Source organism: Ursus maritimus, unplaced genomic scaffold, assembly GCF_017311325.1.
Source record: "Ursus maritimus isolate PB19 unplaced genomic scaffold, ASM1731132v1 scaffold_15, whole genome shotgun sequence".
In the NCBI taxonomy this organism is placed as follows: Eukaryota; Metazoa; Chordata; class Mammalia; order Carnivora; family Ursidae; genus Ursus; species Ursus maritimus.
In genome coordinates, this window is record NW_024423897.1 from 34,650,628 (window position 1) to 34,672,645 (window position 22,018).

A 22,018-nucleotide genomic window follows, 5' to 3' on the forward strand; every position below is an offset into this window, starting at 1 on the left:
GAGGGGTTCAAAGGGAATTTATAATATGAATGGCAGAAATGTCTAAAATACCTCAAAAACTCTTCCAGTATCCCCCTCCCCCTAGCACCACCAGCTGGGGCCAGGACCATCTCACTCACCAGTAAAACTCGCCTGCCTTGAGTCAGGGGAGCTGAGAAACACAGCCACCCGTCACTCTGTTGGGCAACACGACACAACAGTATTTTTAGGAGGGGGAAAAATAGCTTTTCACTTCAAACGACTGGAGGAATTTAAGTAGGCCGCATGTAATTACATGAGCTAGACTGGTTGTGACACTGACTTTAACACTTCTACTCTTGCAAAAAGTGTCACGGGATCTCCTTACCGATCATAAGCTCCAAGGGACTTGGTCTTATAGGAGACCCACCACCAGGGAGAAAAACCCAGCAGTACAGCGCCCCCTGGGCTTTAGACCAAGGCCCTGATAAAGTCCACAGGGCATCTGCTCATCACAACTGCTACTGCAGCCAAGATGTCCTTCCTAGCCACGACCTGTGACAGGTCTGAGGCCCTGGCTCGGAGCAACACAAATCCGCCAGGTTGACAAGGTTGTGTGACAAACCTGAGAGAAGGTGCTCATTCTGGTAAGATTTCTGGTACCCCAGGTAGTTCATTGTGTATCTAAATGTCTCTGAATCTATTGTCAGTCTCAGAGAGAGCTGAAAGAGACCTTTCACCTAGTCTCCTCCCTCTCCTGATAAAGTTCAGTTGTTCAACATCACACTGCAAGTCACTGGTAGAACTGGACAAATTCAGGTCTCCTGATTCCAAGACCAGCATTCGTTCTTGTTTATTCTTAGAACAGATTGTTATTCTTTAAAAGGCTGCTATGGAGTAATGCATTAGGCTCAAATAGGCTTTTCCCTTTTGGGTTGAAAGTTACATGAAATTACCCTGTCTCTGTGATGAGTCACAGAAGCTAAAGCGGTTAGCTGTTACATGACTCGCAGTCCTGTCCACATGGTATTTTGTAATATATGCCTGGACTCTGAAGACTTTTTCTGTCTCTAAAGCTATGAGATCAACACCACACTACAGTAGAAGGGAGAGACGATGGAGAGACCATGCTAACAACTTACGGGTGATGATGTAGTCCTGGGTTAGAGTCTCGGCTTGTTTTGCCTTCCGCTGGGTTTTAACCACACATAATTTTGCTCCCCTGGGGCGGGTAAAAGCACATTATTTTCTTTACTTGGTCTTGTAAACAGAAAGTCACATCAAAAGCATTAGATACTTTCAGGAACACACTCTGTGCACACCATCTCGCCAAGTCCTTGACTTTCTAAGGGATGGCAACAGAAGGGGCCTTGGTGATAAGGGATTAAATTTATGGGAAAGCAAGTCTGTCAGTCAGTGGTTACTACTGAGTGAAAGGGTTGAAGAGGTAACTGGGCCACAGAACACTAGTTTAAAAAATCTATAGAAATAACTTAAAAATTTAAGATCTGAGAGAGATATAAATAAAATTAACCAACCTTTTCACCCTGAAGGTCACAGGGTTCAAGTTTTATTTTATTCTCAGATGAAAGCAACCTGGGTGGTCTACACCCCAAGTGGCATTTGTCCACATCTCAAATGTAAGAGTACAAGTGTCTGGAACTGAGTCGGCTTGGCAGTGTTGCCACGGGGCAACTGCCCAAGAATGTGTGGGATTAAACCAAAAGTCTGATTAGAACATTTCACTTCTCCTTAGCAATAATGAGCTATCCCTCTCAGGAGGAGCAAATACAAATAAAAAAATTTCTTCAAGATTCCAAACATAGTAGCTTCCAAATGGGTGCTATCAAATGGGGCTCATCGTTTTCTCAAGTGAAACAGACACTCCCTCATTCTAATTACATTAGCATTTTCAATTTCTTTATTAAAAAACAAACAAAATCCTATTTGTTCTTAAACACAATAAAAACTTTATTTTATACGCCAAGGGTTCCAACGCTAGTCCACAAAGTTCCAAGGGAAAACAGGACTGTCTGCTTCTATTCAGATCCAAATCACAACAATGAGTATTCATTAATAGAGGAGGAGTTTCCTTTCCCCAAAAAGGATGGGGGACCTCAAAATAGGTTTATGGGGGACCCCAATGAATTTAGCATGTGAACTTTAATACTAGCTAACCAAGGTTTACTCTAAAGAAAGAGCTAATCAAGTACTTAAGAGAGAAACAAAACCATCCTTTTTTGGGGTTGTGACAAATGTTCACCTTTGTGCCCAAAGAAAATGAAAATAATTGAGGAACTGATGGAGCCTCCAGTGGAGTTTTCAGACTTCTGAAACACATTGGGATGTTTAAGTCTAGCATTTGGGGTGGGCATGGGGTCGAAGAAGAAATTAATTTGTGCTGTCCCCTTGGCGGAGAACAACCCCCAAAATCCAAACCACTACCTGATAAAAGCCCAAACAGAAAGGGAACAAAACAGACTGTTTCCATTTCCTGTAAGTGGTTAGTTCCCTGCTTTGTTAATCCCTTACATGTATCACTGCTAATGCCATGTCCAGGGTGGTATGCAAAGTGGGCAAGACTTTTTCCTTCTTTGCACTCAACATTTCAGCCAAAGTACTGAAAATCCCCAGGAAACTTTCACTTTGAATTCTGTCTGGATCAAGGGCAATATCCAAATCCTCTTTAAAGTACAATACCAGGAGTTTGAGGCTTTACTCCGTGCCAGCTGCATTTTCTAAAAGGGTGGATCCCCATCAAAGGGAAAGATAAAGAAAAGCAGGGTGGGGAAAGAAGCCCTCCCCCCAGTTGTTGTCATCCATCTAAAACAGGCAATACTTATGAAATACCTCTGGCTCTTGTTGGGGTCATAATAGACTTTAGCCAATCCATTTCCAGTTCCTACCATGATCTGGTTCAGCTTTGGATGCCACAGGCAGCGGACAACACTCTGAAAAGGAAAGGCATGGTAATCAACTAAAGAAGCCAGATAAAAATGGGAAAAATCCTGCTAGTACTTTGATAGCTAGTTTACTAAACCGAATATCATCCTGATGGCTACCTGTAATTTTTAGGACATTTTCCCCCTAAACCATAAGGTTGTGTCCCTGAGGTTAGGTTCTATTCCATCACTTGTCATATGTGTGATATCCTTTAAAAATGAAAAAGATGTTCCTTCCTGACACCGCTCCTCTCTTCTCCTGACAACCTAGAAACCACAAAGTTAGCTTTCCGCAGCTCCATTGCCATGTGAGGCTGGCATCTCAAAATGCTAAACCCACATAACTCAGTTCTGCTTACCACTGAAGCAGATTTAGATTTCAGTGTTTCATGCTTTTATACACACAATATGTCCCTCTGGACAGCAGATTGAAGCCAGGTGCTTATTGTTTTTAGTTCACAAAGGTCCAAATCTCATAAAGCTTTTTCAGGAACAACACATATTTGCAGGCACTGAAAAATATCTCTCTATCTATGAGATAAACCAGCAGGATAATAGCAGAAGTAAAACAGAGATACAGCATACAAAGACTTGACATTAACCTGAATGAAAAACTATTTAAGAGAAGGTTCACTGGAAGTTATGATCCTTTGAATTCATTACTGGTAAGGAAAAGAAGTGGTGCTCTGGGGTCGAAAAGAATGAGTTCTCGGTGAGAACTACAACCTGTTTTTAATTTTTGTCTGCAGTAAGAGGGCCAAGGTGGGAGGTTTAGTAGGGATGGAATGAAGGGGGTAAAAGATAAAGCTGAAATCAGTAGGCAGAGACACCATGTGCTAGGTTCTGCAGATCTCACTCTGATAGGACAAGTATTGAGTGGAAACACCAATTCAAGATTAAAAACCATCATGTGCCAAGCAACGTACAAGGACTAAGGAGAAAAGGGGTACAATTAGATACCGCTATTTTAGGTTCTAAGAGTAAAATGAAAATAATAAAATTCCTGCCTTTCAAATCTATCTCAGGCTGAATTTCTCTGGTTTCTTTTCCCTAACCATCCCACTCTTTTGTTAAGACAGAATATCTGTGAATCTCCTCAATCCCTTTTGATAGAAATTCTGGCTCCCACCTGACTGGCAAGAAGTATGCATATAGTTATATGGTCACAAATCCTACTCTGAGATTCAGGAGTAACTGAAGAGGAAATGTAAGAGTGTGCAGGACTTCTAATTCTGATCTGACAATATTCTACAAGAGCGCTTCTTAAGCTCTGCACCACTGATGACAGCTGAGATACTGCACTGAGAAAATCAAATCAGAGTGGCCGTGTTTTCCCGGTTGGGGGGGGGGGGTAAAATTAGGTTCAAAGGGCAGGTTTTTACAATTTCAGGTGTTCTTTCCACAATTTTTCTTAAATCTATGGTGCCTGCTACCCAGTGTCCACTAGCAAGTGCTAAAAGATGATAAAACACACAGTAGTGAGTGAATATTAACAAAAATCCTTGAAAACAGTATATCATATATGGTTTGGTTTTGGGGGGAGGGTTTTCATTTCTTACATATGCTTGTGAAACCTACTCTATAATGCATGAGTATAGAAGATACATTTTATCTTATAAAATGTGATTGGTTGGTAAAATGGAATGAAGTACATCAACAGTTCATGATCTACAACGCACAGCCTGACTATGGGTGCTCTGCCACTGAGATTAATTTGAGAACCATGCCTTGGCCACTGGAAATTTCCAAATGGTCATGGCCAGGTATAAGGAAACATGAGAAGAGTCACAAACTTAACTTCATAAACCCTATCTAGAATAAGTTCATCTGAGCCAATACTCATCTCCTTCAAATCAATGCTTACATGTTATCACCCCAAGACTGCCCCATTTAAAACCACACTGCACAACTTTCCCTACTCTGTTTTTTCATTTTTCAAAAGCATGTATCACCTTTTAACATAATATATAATTTATCATTAATTATGCTTATTATCTGCTTCCCCGATGTGAACATATTTTCTACATAGGCAGAGATCTTGGTGTGTTTGGGGTGGCAATGTATCCCAAATGCCTAGATTAATGTGTGGTGCTCAATAAATGTTTGTTGATGGAATGACTTAAAAGTCAGAGTTCACCACGCCTAAATGGATTGCTTTGCTAAGTGGAGTTAGAGATAATTTCCCAAGTTAAAATCATTACTATCTATGGAGAATAATTTTATTTCTCTAGATTATCATACTCAAGTATCCTACAAACAAGCAGGGTTCGTTCCCTCCTAATGTGGTCCTAAAAAGAAGGATGTGCATGAAACAGAGAACAAGGGACAATAGTAAGAGGGGCTTTCAAGGGCCTTCAGAAATCCCAGCCACCCACAAATGGCCCCAGGACAATCTCAAGGACATAGTATTAAAGTCATTTCTCTTCCTTGGTTCTCTGGAGGTCTGGCTAAGCAGTCTAAGATTACTGGTTCTCAAATATGTTTTCGAGTGAGCAGGGTGCAGAATTGGAAAGGATCCACAATGAAGGCCTGGTAAATTCCAAGACACCCAGCCAAATAGGCAGTTTCCAGGGGCAGCAGGTTACTGTTACTCTCTCCCTCTATGCTGAGCGTGTAAATGTTAGAGAGAGGCAACTGCCCAGGCCAACAGACCAAGACCTGATTGCTTTCTAGGTAGTCCAAACTCAGGGCACTGCACCTCTATTCCTGTTCATATCCTCTCCTCTCCAGAGCTCTTAAGACACATACATGGTTGGTTAGCTTAAAGCTCATGGAGAAGCACATTTACTCTCCTTTTCACATGGAAGCAGGGGGAATGCAAATAAGACCCCTTGAACTAAACAGTCATTCCAGAGCTCCATCCACTGTGGCGATGAGTCACCAAAGCCGCCAATGAGGGCTCTGTGAGCAGTCTAACTTAGGCAGAGGACACTTAAGGCTCAATTACCCTAAGACTGGTTATTAATCAAATACTACAGGGATTCCAAAACACGGAATGAAGAAACAGAATTCAAAGTCAAAGGTGGGTGGGCCTTTTTTGTTTATTAATATTTATTGTGTGTGTTTAGCTAACCTTTGTAAACTTTGCAGCTAATGCGGCTCCGCACTTTGTCCTGTCAAGGAAATGCATCATATAGCAGAGAGCTGGCCATCTGCCAAACCAAACAATCTCTGAGACAGCGGCAGGGCTGGGGAGCAAGCAGAGCTGCCACGCCGCTAACTTGTCAAACATACATACCGGGCTTTACTTAACAACAATGGGACACGTGCCTGCTAGAAACCCAAGGAACTATCTGAAGACATATGAGCTATAACTACTTAGAGTGCATTCGCTCCATCAACCATCCACCCGAGCCTTCCTTTAGACTCTGTTCTTGAGGAGGTGTGTCTGTGGCTGGAGGTTGACACAGTCAGACCTACAGATTTCCTGAGCAACGCAGCAAACAGAGGGTCCTGAGCACATCTGAGTGGAAGGACCAGAGAGGAAAACGACACAAGAGCTACCCGGATCTAAGAGAAAGCCTTCACACTGTATCATGAGATTCAAATGGCAGAAGCCCACTGTTGTGCAAAGAACTAGATTCTGAAATTAGTCTGCGTATTTTAATACGCTGATTTGCTTAATTAAATTGATAAAGCATTTTTATTCCTACCCTAATCTACTTCAACTTACAAAACAATGTGGGTCCACTAATGGCTTCCCCTAGCTAATTAGGCTGAACTCCATTTTAGCATAAAATTAGATGTAGCCTTGTAAACCAAAGCCTACCTTCATTTTAGCATTGTAATTTGGCAGTGCAGAGTAACCACAATCTGCCCCAAAGGTACTTAGCTCCAGCAGCAGCCATAAAGAGACGGTAATGGGGCTGGAGATCATAAGCAAGATGACAAGAAGGAATTACAAGACTTTAATGTACTTAACACAGAGATCTTTCTTCTCTGCAGAGACCAAAGAAAAAACAGGGGTGTGGGCTGGGGAAGAAGAGCGCACTGTGTACAAACAGCAGTGTCGATATTCCAAAACAGGAATTTTGGAATTATCCCTTAGCAAAAGTAAAAAGTCCACAAAAAATTCCAAATAATTTATTTCTGTGGTTTTTCTGGTTTACTTTAAGTGAAATCATGGAAGCAAATAGAGGAGAAGGAAACCAATGAGAGAAATGAATTTATATTTTAGGACACGGTGGAAAGGGAACTACTAGGTATCTGGAATTTTATATTATTTAAAGTAATTGAATCCTTGCAACAATACTGCAAAATTAGTAATATCCTCATTTCACAAGAACAAGAAACTGAGGCTTGTGGGAGGGTGGGTAACTTTCCTAAGGCCACACAACTTATACTGAAAGGAGCTGGGATCCGTGGGGAGGTTTTCCCAACCCCAATGCTCATTCCCTGATACTACTTAATTATGCAAAGTCCTATTTTAGAAGATGGGGAGGAGAGATGTGGGAGATCTGAAATCATTTCTAAACCCACCTAAGCCAGAAGTAGAAATCTTGAAAGTTTATATTAAAAGGCAGATGGTATAACTAAAATCATAAAGGAAAAGGCTCACTACTACCCAGGTCATAAATGTTACTATAAAAGAAATCAATGCCTGTATAATATCTTAGGGGTCTGTAACGCACATATCCAAACACCACCCTTATTCTACTTTACATGCTAAAAGAAGCCTAACATCCTTCATAATTTTATATCTTAAACATGATTATCATGAAACACCATTTCCTGATTCTTCCCAGCTGCTGAGCCACACTGTAAACCAAACTCCATCTGGTTTTTCATGTTTGGTTTTTGTCACATAGTACAAGAATGGATAAGCTACCTAGCGATTCCTTGGGAGAACAAGCACTTTCCAGAATTTTCAAATAAGGAGCCTTACACCTGTCTGTGAAGGAGACTGTCACAGTTTTGCAGACCTGTACAGAGGCAGCCTCACGGTCATGGACATTCAGGAATATCCATTGCATCTGAATGGCTGTGTGTGCGCTGATTTCCAAGGCTAAGATCATAGATCAAGATATGAGTCCAAAATAAATAAAAAGAAGGCAGATGAAAATGGAAAAATACTGGAGAAAGAACTTTCTTCAAATTTTCACAAGCCCAAGTTCTACTTCACAGAAAGAAAAACTGCTTTCTACATTAAAATATTGAGCGAGGGAGGTAGAAGAGTAAGATGAGAATTCTTTATACCTTTCTAGGCTATTTGTCCTGTCCTGCCAAAGCTATGATTTCTCCAAATTTGGATTATTCTGCAGCATGCATGGGTCATGAGGCTTGGCTTCATCCCTCTAAAGTTCAGGAAGCAAACCTGGTGAATAAGCCTCAGTCTCCAATAACTAAGACTCCTCAACACCCACCTTATCTCCATGGAGACATCCCTCAAATGGAAAAAATTAAAGACAGACATTTTCTCTGCTCTTCTTTCTAAGTACACACCTATCCTTTCTTCTTCCTCCACACCTCCTCCAACTCCAAGGAAGTTCTACCACAGGGCCAAACACATAGCAACTGCCATTCTTTTCTGGAAATCTTCTCAATCTTCCCCCTTTCCTGCCCCAAGTAATTTTCTGATAAACCTGATAGCAGCTCACTTGTGTGTGTGTGTGGGGGGGAGGCCATAGCATTTCTATAAATGTAGGGGCTGCTGCAGAAAACCCAAACAAGGAAGTGTTGCTCTATACCTGCCATAAATATTTGATACAGATGTATGGATTATGACTTTTAAAAATGAGCACCTAGTTATCAAATTAATTCCCACCAAAGCCATGGAAAATTCATTTATTAAAATCTTTTCATTTATAGCCTACGCTCTAAAATTAAGGTAATTGCTAAAGCAGCAAAAATCTGAAACCTGGTAGTTGTCCTTGGCACTAAATGAATCACATCTGTATCTGATAATAAAAATGCCTTAAGAATTTCATCACAACAAAAAGTTCTCAGAGAAAATGGAAGGTCTCTTGGGTAAGAAAATTAAATACAATTTTCTTCATCTAATTCAAAACACTAAATGTTAGTTTGCTCCAATCCACTTATTTGAGAAGAATTCACAAAGGAAAAGAAAGCACAAATAATGACTGAACAAAATCTGGTAATTATTCTTATTAACGACAGTCTGGGAGCAGGAAACAGGCGGCTGGAAGCTGAAGTCCACAGGATGAGAGACACTGATGGCGGATCCTACAAGGCAAAAATCCCAGAGGCCCTACACCACAGTGATCCACATAGAAGCAGCACTTACTGGAGGCACAGTCCCAAAATTCTAGTGGAGCTTCCCACTGGTTGGCACAGGATGGGTTGCAGGCAAGTCTTCAGGCCTGAGATCTCAGGCCTGAGACGGGCATAGGGCACTAGAGCCTTCGGCAAATCGGTTACAGCAAAAAGTACCCTTATCTGTTTATACCACACATTATCATTATGAGCACCAGGTTGAGAAAAAGCTTGAGAGACACTACCTAAGGCCATGCCTCTCAATCTAATCTATGCAGACCCAGGCCTCTTTACCCTTCTTCGTTCATCAAGTTCAAGATGGCCAAGGCCATACATGAAAAACCCACAGCTAACATCATATTCAATGGTGAAAAGCTGAGAGCTTTTCCCCTAAGATCAGGAACAAGACAAAGATGTCCACTCTCACCACTTTTATTCAACATAGTACTGGAAGTCCTGGCTAAAGCAATCAAATACGGGAAAAAAAAAAAAAGGCATCTACATTGGTAAGGAAGAAGTAAAACTTTCACTATTTGCAGATCACATGATACCGTATATAGAAAATTCTAAAGACGCGACCAAAAAACTAGTAGAACTAATAAATAAATTCAGTAAGGTCACAGGAAACAAAATCTATATACAGAAATCCATTGCATTTCTATACATTAATAATAAAGTGGCAGACAGAGAAATAAAGAAAAAATCCCATTTATAATTGTACCAAAAATAATAAAATACCTAGGAATAAACTTGATCAAAGAGGTGAAAGATCTTTACTCTGAAAACACTGATGAAAGAAACTGAAGATGACACAAACAAATGGAAAGATATTCCATACTCATGGATTGGAAGAACAAACATTCTTAAAATGTCCACATTACCCAAATCAATCTACGGATTCAATGCAATCCCTATCAAAATACCAACAGTATTCTTCACAGAACTAGAACAAATAATCTTAAAATTTGTACGGAACCACAAAAGACCTCAAATAGTCAAAGCAATGTTGAAAAAAGAAGAACAAAACAGGAGGTATCACAATCCCAGATACCAAGATATACTACCAAGCTGCACTAACCAAAACAGTATGGTACTGGCACAAAAATAGACACAGATCAATAGAACAGAATAGAGAGCCCAGAAATAAATCCACAATTATATGGCCAAATAATCTTCAACAAAGGAGTCCAGAATATGCAATGGGAAGAAGTTTCTCCAACAAATGGTGCTGGGAAAACTGAACAGCTACACACAAAAGAATGCAACTGGACCTTCTCACACCAAACACAAAAATAAACTCAAAATGGATTAAAGACCTAAATTTAAGATCTGAAACCATAAAAATCCTAGAAGAGAGCATGGGCAGTAATTTCTCTGACATTGGCCATAGCAACATTTTTCTACATATGCCTCCTGAGACAAGGGAAACAAAAGCAAAAAGAAACTATTAGGACTACATCAAAATAAAAAGCTTCCACACAACAAAGGAAACTATCAACAAAACTAAACAACAACCTACTGAATGGGAGAAGATATCTGCCAATGACATATTGGATAAAGGGTTAAATATCCAAAATATATAAAGTACTTACATAACTCAACACCCAAAAAACAAACAATCTGATTAAAGAATGGGCAGAAAACCTGAATAGACATTTTTCAAAAGAAGACATACAGATGGCCAATAGACACATGAAAAGATGCTCAACATCACTCATCATCAGGGAAATGAAAACCAAAACCACAATGAGGTATCACCTCACACCTCTCAGAATGACTAAAATCAAACAGACAAGAAACAACAAGTGTTGACAAGGATGTGGAGAAAAACATACTCTTGTACACTGTTGGTGGGCATGCAAATTGGTACAGCCACTGTGAAAAATAGTACGGAGGATCCTCAAAAAATTAAAAATAGAATTGCCGTATCATCCAGTAATTCCACTACTGGGTATTTACCAAAAGAATACAAAAACACCAATTTAAAAAGATATATGCACCCCTAGCTTATTGCAGCATGATTTACAATAGCCAAATTACGGAAGCAACCCAAAGCCCATCAATAGATGAATGGATAAAGAAGTGTATATATATATACACACACACACACACACACACACACACACACAATGGAATATTACTCAGACATAAAAAATAATAATGTCTTGCCATTTGCAACAACCGAGATGGATCTGGAGGGTATAATACTAAGTAAAATAAGTCAGTCAGACAAAGGCAAATACCACGACTTAGCTCACATGTAAAATTTAAGGAACAAAACAAAGAGGCAAAGAAAAAACGAGGCAAACCAAAAAACAGACTCTTAACTATAGAGAACTGATGGTTACCAGTGGGGAGGTGGGTTGGAGGATGAGTGAAATAAATTAAGGGAATTAAAAGTACACTTACAATGATGAATACTGAGTACTGTAAAGAACTGCTGAGTCACTGTATTGTACACCTGAAACTAATATATCACTGTATGTTAACTACACTGGACTTAAAATTTTTAAAAAGATAGATATGGGCATAAAGATAATAACCATAAATCCTCTGTTTATATGAATAAACAAAGCACAAGTAGATAAGGCTATTAAATCCTTAACTATACGATAAGAAATATACATGATTAGATCTTGGAAATCATCAACTATGTATGTGAAACCAAACCAAACCAAATCATACAAAATAGGAAAAACCAAATCTTGAAAAATGAACTATATAGGATATGTAAAGCACTATTTATCTTAATATAGTATGGGTAAAAATGTTTTACAAATCATACTCTTTTACTTAGCCCTTTGGGGGTCTCACAACCCCTCCTCATACATGACAAAGCATTATCTATTACCCCAAAAAAGAAAAAAAAAAACCACTATCCTGGGATATGTGTTAATTATAGACCTCTTTCTTCCCCACACTATATATAATTGTGAAAGTCTGGCCAGAGCTCCAATAGAACAGCTGGAAAACTTGTTACTGAAGATCGTTCATCAAATTCAGGTTGGGAGAGGAAAAACTGTCACAGAATATCTTACAAGACATAAAGTCCTTCACTGGTCTGCTATCAGTGGGACATAACACGGTGCTGGGGTTAGACAACAGCACTAGTCATTATCGCATTGTATGTTTTCTCATGGTATAAAGAGTAGTGTGCCATTTTGAACACCTTCAAACATCTACAAAATCAAGTTTTCTTTTTCTGATATTTTATAAAGGAGTCAAGTATGTTTCTCCTTCAGGGTTGTATTATGTAGTGGCTAATTCTTCATCCAGTTTTGCCATTCATGGCAATGATATTTATACAAGGAAATACAAATAAGTTTAAATACCAATTAAAAGAACACCAAACACAAGAGTGCAGAGAAGGAAAAAATGTTTCTATTTAACCAAAAGGGTAATAGTGACTCTTGCTATTGTTTTTGCGGGTCCAGAAAGGGAAGCAAAATAGTAAACAGAAAACATTTCTTTGAAACTGCTATCACCAATAAGTAGTAGATGCCTTTTAATATAGCACAGTATAGGGTTAAATGCCACTAGAAAACGAGTAAACTATTAAACTGAACAAGCCCTCCTTGTTGTCCTCATTCTTTTGCTTTCAATAATTTATGAAGCCTAGAGCAGCATGTGATTGGCACTTCAACTCGATGTAACTCTCAAAATGAGATCATTTCAAATTGATTAACAAAGAGATAATTAATTACAGGAAAGACATCTCACTATAGGTTTTGAATGCATTCCTACAGCAAGCATTATTTCAAGGAAGAGAATAGCTGAAAAGAGAGTATCAGAGATAACAGAAATGTTGAGAAAATATGACCCACAAGGAAATGTTAAAAAAAAATAGCTAAGTTTGGTTCTCTTAGACAAGAGAAGACTGAAGAGAAACTTTATAACAGAGGAAACAGAGGATGTTGACCAGCTGTTCTCCAACTCCATGAGGACTCAAGTAAAGGATGTGGGCTCTAAGCTTAAGAATGTGAGGCTAAAGTACAGGAAAAAAATAAAAGAGATCTGATGGTAAGGGATTTCAACAACAGGAATGAACTCTTTGGGAGGGTTGTAAAATCTTCTGTTAAAATTAAGTCTAAATTTCACATAGAAGAATTAAGGCATAGTTCTCAGGTAAGCAAGGAGATGGACTCCGGAAGGTAATATTGAGAAACTAAACTAAGTATGCTTAATGCCAGATGGCAGCTGATTAAGCAAAAGCCAGTAGTTTCGCCTGTGGCACAGTTACGTCGAGAGAACACACCACCAGAGTAAGAGAAGTGACTCACACCAGGATCAATGACATTATTTTACTTCCTACAATATGAATGTCCCTGCAAATGTGCAGGGATCTTAGAAGCTTCCTCCTAGGCACATCTGCTGCAGTCTGTACTAGTTCATTATGTGTTTTCCATTATCATTGTAAAAAAGGAAGGAAGGAAGGAAGGAAGGAAGGAAGGAAGGAAGGAAGGAAGGAAGGAAGGAAGGGAGGGAACTGGTTTTAGGTGAGAGAGCGGTAACATTCCACTCAGTCTCTCCTTCCGAATGCAGTTATATAAGATAGAAGGCATGCAGCACCTATTTGAGGACTCTGAAAAGTAAACAGTAGTAGATAGATTGGGGAATTAGTCCATATTCAGAGTATCACTGAAGAAGAATTGAGTCTACTATTTCCCTTACTCCAGTTCTTCCCCCTACCTACCCCCCAAAATCTGTGATGCACAAAATATCAAAATTTTGAAAAAGACAGCTCAGTCCAACTCAGTTTCCCTTTTGCCTTAAGCTTTAGTATGGCTTGGCACAGCCCTGTTACTCATCCCATTTTTATTCAAAATATTGGTATTTTATTCACCATGGATTTTTTTTTATTTATTAATAATGATTTTTTATTATATTATGTTAGTCACCATACAGTACATCCCCGGTTTTCGATGTAAGGCTCGATGATTCATTAGTTGTGTATAACACCCAGTGCACCATGCAATATGTGCCCTCCTTACTACCCATCCCCAGCTTATCCCATTCCCCCACCCTCCTCCCCTCTGAAGTCCTCAGTTTGTTTCTCGTAGTCCATAGTCTCTCATGTTTCATTCCCCCTTCTGATTACCCCCCCTTTCTTTATCCCTTTCTTCCCCTACTGATCATTCTAGTTCTTATGTTCCATAGATGAGAGAAATCATATGATAGTTGTCTTTCTCTGCTTGACTTATTTCACTAAGCATTATCTCCTCCAGTGCCGTCCATGTTGTAGCAAATGTTGAGAACTCATTTTTTCTGATTGCTGAGTAATATTCCATTGTATATATGGACCACAACTTCTTAATCCAGTCATCTGTTGCAGGGCATCTCGGCTCCTTCCACGATTTAGCTATTGTGGACATTGCTGCTATGAACATTGGGGTGCATATGGCCCTTCTCTTCACTACGTCTGTATCTTTGGGGTAAACACCCAGTAGTGCAATGGCTGGATCATAGGGTAGCTCAATTTTTAACTTTTTAAGGGACCTCCACACAGTTTTCCAGAGTGGCTGTACCAACTTGCATTCCCACCAACAATGTAGGAGGGATCCCCTTTCTCCACATCCTCTCCAACAATTGTTGTTTCTTGCCTTGTCTATTTTTGCCATTCTAACTGGCGTAAGGTGGTATCTCAGTGTGGTTTTGATTTGAATTTCCTTGATGGCTAATGATTTTGAACATTTTTTCATGTGTCTGTTAGCCATTTGTATGTCTTCATTGGAAAAGTGTCTGTTCATATCTTCTGCCCATTTTTTGATTTGTTTATTTGTCACCATGGATTTTTTGCATTAATTTTCATTTTTTTATAATGTTGCATTAAAATGTCATTTATCTTGACTACTGAGTTTTTTGGTACCTCCGTAAATTTTGCGCTTGAGCCTGACCCTAGTCCTGGCCCTGCCTCAACCCATGTCTCCCTCTATTACATAAAATTTTAGCCTAAAATGGACCGCTAGACCTAAATACAAAACATAAAACTTTTATGAAAATCTGGGTGACCTGGGGGTCAGTCAAGGAGCTTAGATATGACACCAAAAGTATACTCTATAAAAGAAAAAACTGATAAATAGGACTGTATCAAATTTAAAATCTTCTGTTTTATAAAAGCCACTCTTAAGAAAAAAATAAGCAACAGATTAGGAGAAAATATTTGCAGATATCCTAAAAAGAACTTACCCTAAAAAGGACTTGGTGCCTAGAATATATAATGGACTCTCAAAACTTAACAGTAAGAAAATAAACAACCTGACATTAAAATGGCAAAAAACTTGAACAGGTGCTTCACTAAAGAGAATAATAATAGACAAAGAGCATATGAAGATATTCAACATCATTAGCCATTAGAAAAATGCAAATTATAACCATGATGAGAGACCATTCCACACCTATTAGAATGTATAAAATAAAAAATGTCCACAACCCAAACTGTTGGTGGGGATATGGAGCAAGTGTAAAACAAATACATCATTGTATTTGTATTTTCAACACTGGTGGAAATGCAAAATGGCACTGTTACTCTGAAGAACAGCTTGGTATTTTCTTATAAAAAATAATCACATACTCACTGTATGACCCAGCAAGCCTACTTTTAGGTATTTACTCCACAGAAATGAAAACTTGTGTTCATACAAAAATTTATATAAGAATGCTCATGGCAGCTCTATCCATAATCTCTAAAAACTGGAAACAATCAAATGTCCTGTAATAAGGTAAACTGGGCTATAGCCACACAGTAGAATACTACTCAGCAATAAAATGTAACAAACCCCTGATACACACCATAGCCTGGATGAGTCTCAAAAGCATTCTGCTAAAAGAAGTTGATCTACATGTTGGGTAACTGAACATAATAATAATTAAAAAAAAAAAAAAGCTGATCTAAAAAGGTTACATGAGGTATGAATCCATTTAGGAGACATTGTTGAAAAGCGAGTACTACAGTGGAGACCAGTGAATGCTAGGGGTTAGGAATGGGGGGCAGGGGAAGAGGTAAGAGAGTGGCTACAGAGGGACAGCACAAAGGAGTCTTTGGAGGGTGAGGGAACTGTTCTGTATCCTGATTGTATTGATGGTGGCTACATAAATCCATATATGTGTTAAAAATCACAGAACTATACACTTTTTATTTATTTATTTATTTATTTAATTTTTAATTTTTTTATAATGATTTTTTATTATATTATGTTAGTCACCATACAGTACATCCCCGGTTTCCGATATAAGGCTCGATGATTCATTAGTTGTGTATAACACCCAGTGCACCATGCAATATGTGCCCTCCTTACTACCCATCACCGGCCTATCCCATTCCCCCACCCCCCTCCCCTCTGTAGCCCTCAGTTTGTTTCTCATAGTCCATAGTCTCTCATGTTTCATTCCCCTTTCTGATTACCCCCCCCTTTCTTTATCCCTTTCTTCCTCTACTGATCATCCTAGTTCTTATGTTCCATAGATGAGAGAAATCATATGATAGTTGTCTTTCTCTGCTTGACTTATTTCACTTAGCATTATCTCCTCCAGTGCCGCCAATGTTGTAGCAAATGTTGAGAACTCGTTCTTTCTGATAGCTGAGTAATATTCCATTGTATATATGGACCACAACTTCTTAATCCAGTCATCTGTTGAAGGACATCTCGGCTCCTTCCACGATTTAGCTATTGTGGACATTGCTGCTATGAACATTGGGGTGCAGGTGCCCCTTCTTTTCACTACATCTGTATCTTTGGGGTAAATACCCAGTAGTCCAATTGCTGGGTTGTAGGGTAGCTCTATTTTTAACATATTGAGGAACCTCCATACTGTTTTCCAGAGTGACTGTACTAGTTTGCATTCCCACCAACAGTGTAAGAGTGTTCCCCTTTCTCCACATCTTCGCCAACGTTTGTTGTTTCCTATTTTGTTAATTTTTGCCACTCTAACTGGTGTAAGGTGGTATTTCATTGTGGTTTTGGTTTGTATTTCCTTGATGGCTAATGATGAGCACTTTTTCATGTGTCTGCTGGCCATTTGTATGTCTTCTTTGGAGAAGTGTCTGTTCATGTCTTCTGCCCATTTCTTGACTGGATTATTTGTTTTTTGAGTGTTGAGTTTGGTGAGTTCTTTATAGATCTTGGATGCCAGCCTTTATCTGTTCTGTCATTTGCAATTATCTTCTCCCATTCTCTATATTGCCTTTTAGTTTTGTTGACTGTTTCCTTTGCTGTGCAGAAGCTTTTATCTTGATGAAGTCCCAATAGTTCATTTTTGCTTTTGTTTCCCTTGCCTTTAGAGACGTGTGTTGCATGAAGTTGCTGCAGCTGAGGTCGAAGAGGTTACTGCCTGTGTTCTCTAGGATTTTGATGGATTCCTATTTCACATTTAGGTCTTTCATCCATTTTGCGTTTATCTTTGTGTATGGTGTAAGAGAATGGTCCAGTTTCATTCTTCTGCATGTGACTGGCCAATTTTTCCAGCACCATTTATTGAAGAGACTCTCTTTTTTCCATTGGCTATTTTTTCCTGATTTGTCAAAGATTAGTTGACCACAGAGTTGAGGGTCCATTTCTGGACTCTCTATTCTGTTCCATTGATCTATGTGTCTGTTTTTGTGTCAGTACCATGCTGTCTTGATGATCATGGCTTTGTAATATAGCTTGAGGTTAGGCATTGTGATGCCCCCAGCTTTGGTTTTCTTTTTCAACATTCTCCTGGCTATTTGGGGTCTTTTGTGGTTCCATACAAATTCTAGGATTTGCAATCCCTATCAAAATATCATCAACACTTTTCACAGAGCTGGAACAAACAATACTCCCAAGTTTTTCATCAAATATTCATACATCTCAGAAGACCAAGAAACAACCAGTGCTAATGTACCCTGCCTTTCTGTTCTCAATGAGCACATCCTCTAAACAGCTATGTGGAATATACTGTCTTATCACTTGGCTATGGGAAAATATACCTATTTTAGTACGTAAAAATATGTTAATCAGTATCTATCTAGAATCTGCGTTGTTTAATCCTCCCAAGAAAGTGAATTACAGCAAAACTTCATTAAGCTGATGCTGCTTTATCCAAGATAATACATAATTCAAAGCAACTGCTATTCACTAGGCAACCAGCTGCCTGATTACTCTTTAATAAAAATCAGGTAATGGAAAGCTAGTTAAACCCAAAGTCCATTTTTTCCATCCCCTGCGCTTCATATTAAGAAGGTTTCACTGTATTTTAGAAGGCAGATAAATGCCAAATACGTTCTTTTTTTCGAGTTTATTTTCAGCTGGCATTTTCACTATCAAAAGCTCAAGCTGGGGTTCCTGGGTGGCACAGCGGTTAAGCGTCTGCCTTCGGCTCAGGGCGTAATCCCAGAGTTATGGGATCGAGCCCCACATCAGGCTCCTCCACTATGAGCCTGCTTCTTCCTCTCCCACTCCCCCTGCTTGTGTTCCCTCTCTCGCTGGCTGTCTCTATCTCTGTCGAATAAATAAAAAATAAAAGCTTTAAAAAAAAAAAAAAGCTCAAGCTTCCTCTGTGTCCTATTCCTTGTATAATCCTGACTGGGCAAAGACATCGCTGGACTCTATTTCCAGAAAACTTTTAAAGAGGTGGAACCTTGTATCAGTGAGACAGATCATTAGTCTATTCCCAGGATGATACAGAAGAACAGGTGAGTTCCTCAAATCTTCAGGGACAAGCTTTCACAAGCACAGCTTCATTAATTTGTTTGAAGTGAATTTCCAGAGTAGTTCCATTTAGACTCATATGTAAGAACAAAGACACTTTCCAAAACCAATTCTAAGGATGTCTGGAATATCCATTCATTTGAATGATCTTTCTTTTCTCTTACATATGTACAAATAATGGAGGATGATTGTAGTCTGAATGGTCAGCATGTCCCTTACACTCATAAATTAAGATAAACAGCTAGTTTTGTGAAGAGTCCATTATTTATGGCCCCATAATACCCATTTCTTCTTTCCTTTCAATCTCCTTGGATTTAAAATATCAATATATTCGACAGGTAGGAGTTAAGATGGCGGAGGAGTAGGGGACTCCTTTTTCAGCCAGTCCCCTGAGTCGAGTTGAATAGGTACCAGACCAGCCTGAACATCCACGGAATCAGCCTGAGACGCAGGAAGATACATATGGATATCTACAAATGAACATCCCCAGCGCTGAGTATTGAGGTACGAAGCGGGGAGCCGTGAAACCACGCACAGATATCGGAAGATAAACGGAAGGGGGAGGGAGCCTCCGCGCTTGGGTGACGGGAAGCGGTAGCCACTGGCACAGGGGAGCGGGCGGACTCGGGGACGGGCACCCACGAGAGAGCAGACTGAGACCGTGAGCCGGGAACGCGCACCACCAGATTTCTCACAGAGCTCCGGTGCACTCACTGGAACCAGACTGAGACCGGGAGCTCGGGAGCGTGCAGGGTAGCTGGCAGCTGGCGGTGTTAGAAACACAAAGGACAGAGATGCGCCAGCCCTGGAAGTGAGGGCGGGGACGCCGGGTGTGGGGCGCACATACCGGGACGCTGCAGGATTGAGCAGCACCAACAGTAACAGAGTTAAAGTGGCCAGAACATCAGTGGAGAACAGAACGGTCCGCGATCCCTCTGTTCTGAGACAGAGGCTGAGATTCGGCCACTGCTGCTCTGTCTCTCAGAAAAGGCACAGCAAACCACCAGGGAAAGCCGCCAGAGAACAAAAGCCTGGAAATACCGGCTCACAGGGTGCCCATCCCCATCCCCCCTTGCAGGGGACACAGAGACTCTACCCAAACAGGGTTGCCTGAGTATCGGCGCGGCAGGCCCCTCCCCCAGGAGGCAGGCTGAAAAATCAAGAAGCCCACATCCCTAAGATCCCTATAAAACAAGGGCGCACGCCTTGGGTACCGGTCAATAATTTGGGCTCTGGACAACCCCGCACCCTCTCCTCATCAGAATGACGAGAAGGAGAAATCCCCCCCAGCAAAGAAAAGACAATGAGTCTGTGGCCTCTGCCACAGAACTAATGGATATGGATATAACCAAATTATCAGAAATGGAATTCAGAGTAACAATGGTCAAGATGATGTGTAAGACTTAAAAAAAGTATTAACGAAAATGTTAATGAGAATATAGAATCTCTAAGGGCGGAAATATGAGGGAATCTGGCAGAAATTAAAAATTCTATGAGCCAAATGCAGGCAAAACTAGAGGCTCTGACGACCAGGGCGAATGAGGCAGAAGAAGGTATCAGCAAATTGGAGGATGGGTTAGTAGAAGAAAAAGCTAAAATAGAATCTGGACTCAAAAAAATCCACGCTTAGGAATGTAGGTTACGGGAGATTACTGACTCAATGAAACATTCCAATGTCAGAATCATCAGCCTCCCCGAGGGGGTGGAGAAAAACAGAGGTCTAGAAGAGATAAATGAACAAATTGTAGCTGAAAACATCCCTAATCTAGCAAGGGAGACAAACATCCGTGTCCAAGAGGCAGAGAGGACCCCTCCCAAGCTCAACCATGACAAACCTACACCATGTCACATCATAGTGCATTTCGCAAATATTAGATCCAAGGATACAGTATTGAAAGCGGCCAAGGCAAAGAAATTTCTCACGTACCAAGGCAAAGGCATCAGAATTATGTCAGACCTGTCTACACAGACCTGGAATGAGAGAAAGGGTTGGGGGGGCATTTTTAAAGCTCTTTCAGAGAAAAACATGCATCCAAGCATCCTTTATCCAGCAAGGCTGTCATTCAGAACTGATGGAGAAATAAAGACCTTCCAGAATTGCCAGTCATTGACCAATTTCGTAACCACGAAAACATCCCTACAGGAGATATTAAGGGGGGTTCTATAAAGGTAAAAAGGCCCCAAGAGTGAAAGTCACAATCGATAGAAACAAAGACTTACTGGCAACATGGCATCATTAAAATCATACCTCTCAATATTCAGTCTCAATGTAAATGGCTTAAATGCTCCCACGAAAGGCCACAGCGTTGCAGACTGGATAAAAAGACATGACCCATCCATTTGCTGTCTACAAGAGACTCATTTTGAACCTAAAGATACAGTCAGACTGAAAGTAAAGGGATGGAATACCATCTTTCACGCCAAAGGACCTCAAAAGAAAGCTGGGGTAGCAATTCTCATATCAGACAGATTGGATTTTAAACTAAAGACTATAGTTAGAGACACAGAAGGGCACTATATTATTCTTAATGGATGTATCCAACAAGTGGATATGACAATTATAAATATATATGACCCCAACAGGGGAGCAGCAAGATACACACACCAACTCTTAACCACAATCAAGAGACATATAGATAAAAATACACTAATAGTAGGGGACCTCAACACTCCACTATCAGAAACAGACAGAACACCCATGCAAAAAATCGACAAAGAAACAAGGGCTTTGAATGCCATACTCGACGAGTTGGACTTCATAGATATATATAGAACACTACACACCAGAACCAAAGAATACTCATTCTATTCTAACGCCCATGGAACATTCTCAAGAACAGACCATGTTCTGGGTCACAAAACAGGTTTCAACCGATACGAAAAGACTGAAATTATCCCCTGCATATTCTCAGACCACAACGCTTTGAAATTGGAACTCAACCACAAGGAAAAATTTGAAAGAAACTCAAACACTTGGAGACTAACAACCATCCTGCTCAGGAATGATTCGATAAACCAGGAAATCAAAAATCAATTTAAACAATTTATGGAGACCAATGAGAATGAAAACACAACGGTCCAAAACCTATGGGATACTGCAAAGGCAGTCCTAAGGGGAAAATACATAGCCATCCAAGCCTCACTCAAAAGAATAGAAAAATCTAAAATGCAGTTTTTATATTCTCACCTCAAGAAGCTGGAACAGCAACAGAGGGACAGGCCTAATCCACACACGAG

The 22,018-nt window shown here is 40.0% G+C and overlaps 1 protein-coding gene across 1 annotated transcript in view; it reads right to left on the reverse strand.

Moving 5' to 3' along the window:
• The window catches only part of WDR70 (WD repeat domain 70), a 292,600-nt gene that overhangs the window by 24,256 nt on the left and 246,326 nt on the right, over positions 1 to 22,018 (reverse strand). Inside the window, exons 14-15 of the mRNA XM_008692622.2 lie at positions 2,809 to 2,909; positions 1,101 to 1,180 (exon numbers count right to left, since the gene is read on the reverse strand). Coding sequence (XP_008690844.1) covers positions 1,101 to 1,180; positions 2,809 to 2,909 — 181 coding nt within the window. The remainder of the gene's footprint in view (positions 1 to 1,100; positions 1,181 to 2,808; positions 2,910 to 22,018) is intronic.